The sequence below is a fragment of the Ceratotherium simum genome, chromosome 2 (assembly GCF_057802395.1).
Source record: "Ceratotherium simum simum isolate JZ-2026a chromosome 2, ASM5780239v1, whole genome shotgun sequence".
In the NCBI taxonomy this organism is placed as follows: domain Eukaryota; kingdom Metazoa; phylum Chordata; class Mammalia; order Perissodactyla; family Rhinocerotidae; genus Ceratotherium; species Ceratotherium simum.
The window spans coordinates 51492776-51503175 of NC_141901.1; the positions used below are offsets into that span (position 1 = coordinate 51492776).

At 44.4% G+C, this 10400-nt stretch overlaps 1 protein-coding gene across 4 annotated transcripts in view; it reads left to right on the forward strand.

Moving 5' to 3' along the window:
• Window positions 1-10196, forward strand: part of CD58 (CD58 molecule) — a 44514-nt gene extending 34318 nt beyond the window's left edge. For 2 of the 4 annotated variants that reach the window (XM_087444883.1, XM_087444891.1), the window contains 2 exons: window positions 1532-3775; window positions 9892-10196. Coding sequence is in view for 1 of the 4 variants with exons in the window: in XM_087444891.1 (XP_087301017.1) it covers window positions 1532-1548 (17 nt within the window). In the remaining 3 variants the exon portion in view is untranslated. Of the gene's footprint in view, window positions 1-1531; window positions 3776-9883 lie in introns of all 4 variants that reach the window. The other 2 variants (XM_087444889.1, XM_014779885.2) reach the window with 2 other exon arrangements.
• The last annotated feature ends 204 nt before the right edge of the window (window positions 10197-10400 follow it).

Genomic DNA, 10400 nt, shown 5'->3' on the forward strand with positions numbered 1-10400 from the left:
TTTCCTACGTATTTAATAATAATTTTTAAATTTTAAGAGCCCACTGTGGCTGCAGGGGATGTTCCCTAAACTCAATCAGGAAAGGGTGATTGTATATGGTGGCAGGCAGGGATTGGGGGAGGAGTTGGGGAGGGGACAAGTACAACCAGGAACAAATGTAAAATTGTCACATCGCTGTGAGGACAGTGTCTGGGAGAGTTAAACCCAATTATAAATATCCGAGGACAGCCAAGTAGATACCAGATATCTGAGGGAAAATGAACCCGACATTACCCTTCTCACCAGATGGTTCCGATTCGACAATTTCTGGGAGGGCTGGTGTTCTGAATTTTTGGTAAATGTCTGGAAAACAGATCACAGAGTCAACCCAATTAAGAAGGGAGCAGAATCCCCTGTTTCTCTGGGAAGAAGGATTGGCTGGTGGCGTCTGGGCCTGAAGCCGAGCTGGAGGGGCAGGCCTGCTTCTTTGCCGGTGGCTGAGACTGAGGCTGTGGGGGCGAATGAGGAGGCCCCTGGGGAGGGGGCGGGCGGCAGAGGGGGCACCAAGCCCCCCAGGGTGCTGCCCTCAGGAGGAGACCTGGGCCTGCCCGAACTAGTTTGAGAAACGCCTCCCACTTGTCCCCCTCAAAAATTCACAGCACCCGTTTTTGTGCTCTGTGAGGTTCTTAATAAGGACGAGCACTAATTTGCTTTCCTTTGCTTAACCCCTGTGGCCACAGCACTCATTTTTTTTTTTTTTAAAGATTTTATTTATGTATTTTTCCCCCCAAAGCCCAGTAGATAGTTGTATGTCATAGCTGCACATCCTTCCAGTTGCTGTATGTGGGACGCGGCCCCAGCATGGCCGGAGAAGCGGTGTGCGTCCGGGATCTGAACCCGGGCTGCCAGCAGCGGAGCACGTGCACTTAACCGCTAAGCCACGGGGCCGGCCCTCACAGCACTCATTTTTTATGAACTCTTGTTACCAATGGAATACAGACATTTTGGGCACTCTGGTCTAGTCTGTGGAAATACAGACAGCGGGGAAGGCGGGAGGCCGAGAACGGAATCGGCGTTTGAAGGGGCTCCCTCAGGCACGGCTGCAGCTCTGTATTTGGGCTGATTTCCTCTGAGATGACCCAGGTGGTTTGTCGTCACCGCAGAGGTGACTTAACAGGAAGAGAAGTTGAAGTAGGAAGTCAGCCATTCCCATGTGGCAAAGAGGGAAGTGACTGTTGGGGGTGACAGTTGACATATGAGGATTATGGTCTCAGCTCTGTGTTTTGGAAATTTCAGTTACAAAGACTGAGTTGGTTTGAGGCGATGGGACTGTTAGTCAGTGCTGTGCACTGAAGGTGGAGCTCCAGCTACCATCCTGTGAGGGCTCAAGACAAGTCTCCCCCCCTCTCCTCTCCCTAGCGCCTTTGGTTTTGATGGCTCTATTACAAAAGGGCTACTCACATTAGCCTAGGAGAGTAGTTAAGACTCTTTGTCTGTAGCACAGATTGACTGCATTTTATGTTACTAACATGAGACTTTTTTTTTTTTATAGCTTCAGTTGATTGGTAATAGAAGATGAAGTCGAATGTGTAGTAACTAAGTTATTTAAATACTTTGAAAAGCTGTCTGATTTACCATTCGACTTTTACATCATCTTTGAGGAAACTTTGGAAGTCTAACTTGAAGCAGTTCATCAGAGCCGTTTTTTTTTTTTACAAGAAATATCAAGCAATAAAAACAAGCATTAGTTTCTGCTCTGTTACCAACACTTTCTGTGACTGGGTGCTCACTCTCCTAGCTGTCAAATGTTTCTTGTAAGCTGTGGATTGGAGAGATACAAACTTTTGTAAATAAATGTAAATTAATGTACATAAGTGACTAGGTGGTTTGGCTCATTTTTCCTGTTAAATTAGAAAAATAAAATAGTCACATACCTCAGCAGGTGAAGGCTTTTTACTAAAATCTGTACTCGACTTCTGTTTTGTTTTAGAGGAGAAATAATTCATTGCAGGATTGGTAGTAGAGTGAGGGAGAAGATGGACAAAGTCCTTTTGCTTCTTAGGTCTATGGCTGTTGACAAGAAGCAAGAACATACAGGTCTTCTGTTTCTTTTGAAAAGACCAGATCACCACCATCCAAATGCTGGTGTATAACCTGGGTGGGCAGGGAGACTTGTCTCATCAAGATCTCTTAATCCACTTAGTCTGTCGTGTCAGCTGTCCCCTTAGCAGGTGAACAGCCGAGAACTCGTAACAAACTGTCAAGTCACGTACAAATGCAGAACAGCAGCGTCTCCTGAATAAGGAAGTGGAGAGCCTGCTGTCCCTCGGGCAGCCATCATGTAAACCCCAGATCCCAGAGTCAGCATGCAGAGGGCTTAGCTCCTGAGCCGTGCTACCCCTGGAATTTCTGTCCCATGAGAGTCTTCAGTCTGAAAGAAGAAATAATGCTTTTTCACTCCAAGGCGGGTGTGTGAACAGGGCCCCGTGAGACAGCTCCATCCAGGCTCTCCAGAGCCGTCAGCGAGAGTGAGGCAGGGGCCTGGGAGCCCTGAGTACTCCTGGGAAGACCCCTACTTCTCCCTAGTCCCCCCACCTCCAGGTGGCGTAGCTTCCTATCGAAGTGTGCCTCTGACTAATCTTGCCGAACCCTTTATTCCAGGCCCTATAGGGAGCCTGGGACTCCCAGAACATCTTCATCTTCCAGACTTTCATCTCCATATGCTCTATCTGGCCTTTTCTGGCCCCATCCAGGAACAACAAGATTCCTGGTGTCCTCTCCTATGAATGTTCCCTTCTCCTTTCTATTCGCGTTAAACCTGGCTCTCCCCGAGGATGCTGCTTCCCAAGGCCTTCTCAAGGGACAGCTGCTTCCTCTCCTGTGCCCCCTGCTGGGCCTGGGGGGAGGGAAGGCATCCTCCTTGCTCCTCTCTGCCTCCAGACCCTTGCTTCTTCCTCGCCTTTGATGCTCTGGCCAGCAGATTGCCACCTCCTGACACCCCTTTGTAAGTTATCTTGGTTATTCCTCATCCCATGAAGATTTTAGCACAAGGTTGAAATCACTCTCTTAATACTGCTCCTTTTAGAATGTGAGTGTTTTCAAAACCTGCAAATCCAGTACTCTGCCATGGTCTCCCCCAAGGATCTGTCATCTCCCTTTCTCAGCAGATGCCACCCTGGTCCTGCTCCTACCAATACCCACAGCCCCCATAGTCTCAGTTACAGGCATCCCCTCTCCCCTCCCTATCTTCCACATCACTCCCTGGAGGGCCCCAACTCCAAAAATCCTGCAGCCCTGCCAGGACCTGCACACCAGTGATCCCACCATCTTTTCCCTGGCCCTCAACCCTTTGCATTCTCTTTCTCCTTCCTGCCTGCTCATCAGTATAATTATTCCTTCACCTGCACTCTTTTACCCTCTCACTTGTCATTCTCATTTGGCCAAATCGCAACCATGGTTAGAGTCATCTCTACCCCTTCCCTCCCTGCACCCAAACTGCTGAACCTCCCTGGGGAAAAAGGCACCACCAGTGCCTTTCGCTTCAATGACCACAAACTTCAAATGGATTCAGTGTTTTTCAGATGTCTTCATCGTATTGCCTGGGTCCACTCACTGTCTCCTCATCTTTCTTCTTAGATCTGCAGCCCTGTGCCCTCACTCTCAACTGCTCCCCTTGCCTCCCATGTCACTCAAAAAAATACAAGCATTCAGAAGAGACCCCCTCTGCCTCCCACCGCACATCTGCACACCCACACCTGTGTTGGCACTTGTGGACTTTGCCTCCTCTCCTGTTACAGTGAGTGAACTCTCCTTGCTCCTAAAACCGGTTTCTCTACTTGTCTTAGTCTGCTCAGCCTGCTATAACAAAATACCATAGATGGCTGGCTTAAAAAACAGAAATTTATTTCTCACAGTTCTAGAGGCTAGAAGTCCAAGATCAAGGTGTCTGCTGATTCAGTTCCTGGTGAGGGCCCCCTTCCTGGCTTGCAGACGGCTGCCTTCTCCCTGTGTCCTCACATGACAAGGAGAAGAGCTCTGGTGTCTCTTCCTCTTCCTATAAGAGCACCAGCCCTATTGGATTAGGGCCCACCCTTATAACCTCATGAACGTTTGTCACCGCCTCACAGGCCCTGTCTCCAAACACAGTCACATTGGGGGTTAGAGCTTCAATGTCTGAATTGTAGGGGACAAAACATTCCATTTATAACACTGCTTACACGTGTAAGCACCTGCTTACACCTCCTCTCACCTCCTCAGCGACATCACTCTTGTCTGTCCACCTGTCTCCCCATCATCAGCTTTTACCTTTCTACAGGATCATATGAACATGTTGCCATTTCTCGTCTTCAGAAAACCAAAACACTCTTGATTCCACTTCCCTGTCCAGCTCCTGTCCCATGTCTCTGCTATCTTGTATGGAAAAGTTCCTTGAAAGAATGATCGTTACTTCCTTTTTGTGATTCTTCTCCTATTCTTTTTTTTTTTTTAGTTACAAATTTATTTTTTGTGATGAGAACTTTTCAGGTCTACTCTCTTAGCAACTTTCAAATATGCAATACGGCATTGTTACATATAGTCACCATGCTGTACATTACATCCCCATGCCTTATTCATCTTATAACTAGAAGTTTGTATCTTTTGACAACCTTCGCCCATTTTATTTATTATTTTTTATTGTATAAGTTTCAGGTGTACAGCTTTATAATTCGACATCTGTACACTACAGCATGTATGGTGTACACTACAACCACAAGTCTAGTTACCATCCATCCAATACAGTTGACCCCCTTCACCAATTTCGCTCACCCCCCACGCCATTCCCCCCTGGTGACCACTAATCTGTTCTCTGTATCTATGAATTTGTTGTTGTTTTATTTTGTTTGTTTGTTTTGTTTTTTTGATCTTCTACATATGAGTGAAATCATACAGTATTTGACTTTCCGTGGCTGACTTATTTTGCTTAGCATAATACTCTCGAGGTCCATCCATGTTGTTGCAAATGGCAAGATTTCATCTTTCTTTTATGGCTGAGTGGTACTCCATTGTGTGTGTTTACCACATCTTCTTTATCCGTTCCTCCAGTGATGGACATGTAGGTCGTTTCCATATCTTGGCTATTATAAATAATGCTGCAGTGAACGTGGGGGTGCTCCCATTCTTTCTTGAACCCGCTTCAGTCAGGCTTTCATACTCACTACTTGTCAAGGTTACCAGAGAACCCCTCATTGTAATACCTGATGGTCAGTACTCAGGCCTTGTCTTATTCTGCCTGTAAGCAGCACTTGACACCATGGAGGGCCTCCCACATATTTATTTAATGCTTTGTGGGCGCTATGTTCCAGGGGGTAAGTGAGATGAAGAAAGCTCATAGTGTGACAGGGCAAGCAGATCTGTGAGCACTGGTGATGCATATACTAAGTCCTAAAATGGAAGTACGTGCAAAGAACTAAGGAATTATAAGCATATGACCCAGCAATTCCACTCCTAGGTATATACCCAAAAGAAATAAAAGCATATGTCCACACAAAAACTCATACATGAATGTCCATAGCAACATTATTCATAATAGCCAAATAGTGGAAACCAGCCAAATGTCCATCAACTGATGAATAGATAACCTATGGTATATCCATACCATGGAATAGTATTCAGCTATAAAAAGTAATGATACATGCTACAACATGGATGAACATTTAAAATGCTAAGTGAAAGAAGCCAATCAAAAGAGACCTCATATTATATAATTTCATTTATACAAAATGTCCAGAATTGGCAAATATATAGAGACAAAAGGCAGATGGTAGTTGCCTAAGGCTGGGAGGAGGATTGAGGGTGAGTGGGGGAAGGGCGTGACAGTTAATGAGTACAAGGTTTCTTTTTGGGGTGATGAAAATGTTCTAAAATTGATTGTAGTAATTGTAAAATTCTGTGAATGACTAAAACCTTTAAATAGCACACTTTAAATGGGTGGATCGTATAGTATGTGAATTATGTCCTAATAAAACTGTTATTATAAAAAAAAAGAACTAAGGAATTAGAGGAAGGAGCTGGCCCCTCTTGGGAAAGGCGGGGGCCTTCCCAGTCAGCTTCTTCGGCCCGGGCTGAGCTTTTTGGAGGCTGAAAGGCTACGTAGGTGACCACCTCCCCGCAGGACTCTGACTATATGTCCCCACTCTACCCATGACTGAAAGTCACCAGGGCACAGAGCAATTTTCCATTTGGAAATCGGAGCAGAGAACAATAATGTAGCCTCAGATACTAGCTGGTGAGTCTAGGAAAGCCTCGTAAACCAGAGTTCATCTTAGAATCTTGAGACAGATCATCCCACTGTGTTTCTCCTCCCTGCCACCCTTAGCCATGCTCTGCCCAGCGCACAAGTCCCCTGGTCCTCTGCTCTCTGCACTCCCATTCCCATATTGCCCTGTGCTTTCTGCCCTGTTCCTCCTTCCAGGGGTGTCCTCCTGCAAAGCCAGTGGAAGCTCCTTTCCACAGTTAAACCTCCTTTCCTACCCGACACCCCCAGCCTGCAGCCTCATCTCTGTGTTTTGGTTATACCCATCTCTCTACATCCCCTGGTGCTTCTCCCCGAGGACTCAGCCTCCACTAGCAGCCCTCTCCAAGGGGCAGGCGGTGCTATTGCTCTCCTTGTTTTATGAATGAGGAAACTGACAGGCGCTGGTCCAAAGTTGGTCAGTTATAAGTTCAGAACCAGGATTCAAACCCAGGCAGTGTGGCCCCAGAGGCCTCGTAGCCGCCAAGCTACACTATGAGAAGACAGATGCATGCAGTCAATGTTCTATGTATACATGGGAAATCTCTCCAAGTGTTGTTTTCTGTTTGCTTCAAGAAAGCATTTACCCTTATTTAGGTATTCTCTACGGAGAGGGCTTGCTTTTAACCATTCATGTTGACCATGTAGCAAACGTTATGTGATGTATTGTAAAATGAAAGATATGATCCTCCGTGCCTTCTGACTCCCACTCCCACACGCAACCCTAGATGGTTCAATCACAGGATAACTGACAGTCACATAATCAGAGAGCTGGATGTAACCCAACAGGCCAGCTATCCATTCACCAATTCACAGCACATAAGGGTTTTCACATAAGTGAGGTTCTGTCTCTCATAACTGACACGCCAAGTTATGTGACCCTGTGCATTCTCTCTGTGACACATGCTGACTGCTGGTCCCTTCTGGTGGGCACACTGATGCACAGACCAGAGGATGCTCACACCTTCCAGGATGCCACATACAACTGCGTCTACCTATTGACGTGAATGTCACCTCAGTGAGGTGTTTGTTCCCCAGCCTGTTTTATGCCAGTTGTACCTTAATAAAGGTCACATAAACTGAGGAAAATGTGAATGCAAAAGAAAAAGAATTAGTGTTTCTGTAAGAACCAAGTTGACAGTTTTGGAAAGACTTAATAAAGGAGAGAGCCTAAAATAAGATTATTGTTCTACTGGGTATAGGCAAGGCAACTGAAAAGATTAGGGGGGGAAGCATATCTAAGAGGTTCCTGTACTAAACTGGTTTTGCCAGTGTCTAAATTCTCACTCCACTCCACAGAAGCTGAAATTAGAAATTGTAGGCAGTGCATTAAGGGTGTGATTTTTGTGCCAAAGGCAAGGTGAGGCAGAACTCCAAAAAATAGACTTCTTCTCAGTGAAGAGACCTTGGCTCTATGTCAAACTATTGGTGAAGGAATATACATTTGTATGTTTTAGGTTAACAAAGATGTTTAAGATATGTATAGATAATGTAAAATTTTCTTCTTATGTCTACTCATGTACACACTTTCACATTAGTGCAGAAATGTGATTATGTTATACATATTGTTTTTTTTGTGTGTGTGTGAGGAAGATTGGCCCTGAGCTAACATCTGCCAATCCTCCTCTTTTTGCTGAGGAAGACTGGCCCTGGGCTAACATCCATGCCCATCTTCCTCTACTTTATATGGGATGCCGCCACAGCATGGCTTGACAAGTGGTGTGTCGGTGCGCCTGGGATTGGAACCGGCGAACCCCGGGCCGCTGCAGTGGAGCGCACACACTTAACCACTTGCGCCACTGGGCCAGCCCCTACACATTGTTTTAATTTCAATGTGGTCTTTTTTTTTTTTTTTCTTCTGATTGGATCCTCCCTCACTTTCTCCCATCCCCCTTCTACCACAAGACTGTCCGTTCCCCAAACCGTGATGACAGCTGGGTCTGGATCCTGCCGTGTTTTTCTCCATGCTCGTGTGTGTTGGCTCACATACAAAATGAGGGCGGTGTTGTGGGGGATTATTTCTTCTCAAAATGAGATAATTTTATACCCAATTTCCTGTACTTTGCTTTTTCTCCTCAATTATTCACTGTAATCCCTATGAGTCACCTGATACAGCTTCAATTTATTCTTTATAATGGCTGCAGAATATTCCCTGGCATGTCATAATATAGTCAACAATTCCCCCTTTGAAGGACTTTTGCTTTGTTTCTAGGTTTTGTTCATTTTCCATCATAAACAACAATTCATTATACATCTGTGTGCATTTATCCATCCATTCTGGTATTTTTACTTCCATGGGGTAAATTCCCAGGAGTGAAACTGCTACGTCAAAAGATTTATGTATTTTTAATTTTAATTTTAGTAGATGGTGCCCAATTACTTTCCAAAAGGCCATGCCATCTAAGAGCAATGATTAAAGTAACCTTTTCCCTACATTCCCACCAACAATAGGTATTATCAGTTTTTAAAAAGTTTGGTCATTCTGATAGAAGTAAAGAAGTACCTCATTGCTACTTAAATTTACAAGAAACCTCGCAATATTTTGGGGAACCTCGAAAAGAGAGGAGTTCACCAAAATCTGTAGGTATTACAGGCAAGTCTGATGACAAAGTCCTTGGCTTGGCTTTCATGGCCTCGAGAGGCCTTTAAAATTCAATCTGAGATTCCTTATAAAAAGTTCCAGCAAAGCAGATTTAAAAGGGCCTATATGATCAGTTGCTATTCTTGCTGTACTTATGTAAATAATTGGGCCAAATTTGTTGAAACTAGATTTATTTTGCAAACCAGTTAGTCTTAATTTGGCTATTTTTTATAAAAAATGAGGGTGATTTTAGAGAGAAAAATTATATTTCAATAGAAACTATAATACACATTTGTGGATGTTGAATTCTGGTTCTGTTAACTGTCTTCGAGATTTTTGTTATATCTGTCAACTGGACTGGATCCTCAGTTCTTCTAGGCTTCTGAAATATCTGGCTACAAATCTCCAAACTAACATTTTCAATTTTTTTCCATCATTTTCATTTGGAATCACTGAGAGCTGAAACTGCCCTTTTTCCTGAAGCCTTGCAAACTGGAACTAGTGGACTTGATATAAACTTAAGAGAGATTGATGTCTGTCACTATGTAAGCCACTCAGAAAGGTACCTGAATACCCTTTGACATTATCAGAGACATTTCAAATTGCAAAAGATGCTTGCACTCTGACGTCTAGAAATCTTTTTGACTGGCTGTGCCTAGTCTTCAGAAACTGGTTTATAATTTGCTCCCACCACTAACTTTGTTTTTCTTTTCATCTTATTAAATACCTGGTCACTTGTTTACATGATATAGGCCTAATCTTGGGAGCCCACCTGTATCACCGTCTTACTAAGAGACTGGTTCAATGAGATGGAACAACCTATGCCCCTCATCAACAGGATGTCCCTCAAGATTGAGGATGAACAACAAAAGGGGGGAATTGGTACTGGCTCAACACAAGGTTGACATAAAGGAAGCCATATTGTAGAAGAGAAAACATTATAACTTTGAATGACCTCTGATTAACTAACCCTAACTCTGATTAACAGACATGTTCTATAAATTTTATGGCTCCTGCCAGCTGCTGTAAGTTGATAACCTTGTTCTTTTGAGTTCCTTAGGAATGTGATGACCCCAAGGCAGAAAGTCTATGCTGATAGCCATCGTCACTGACAACTGAAAGATCAGGGTATGGGACATTGCTCCATCTCTGATGCATATCCAGTAAAACAAAAGACTATCAGGAACTAAGACAAGATGTCTGCCCTCCACCCCCTGGAGACCAGCTGCCTCTTCCATCCAGAGACCAGCCCTGTACATAACTGGCCTGTCATCTTTGTTCTGTAAGATCGTTTTTTTCCAGACAGGAGTCAGCCATCTTCCCTCTTGCTAGCAAGCTGTAATAAAAAGTCCTTTCTTTCCTACAGCCTTGCCTCTTGACTAGTGGCATGTCTTGCGTTAGGTAGATGACCCCCCTCTTTGGGCGGTAACAACTGTGCTGAGTACATTGCCTGCTGCATCTCACCCTTCCTTAGGAGGTAGATAGTATTATTATTCCCATTATACAGATGGAAAAACAGGCTCATAGAAGTGTAGTAACATGGTTAAGATTGCATTGCTACTAAGTGGT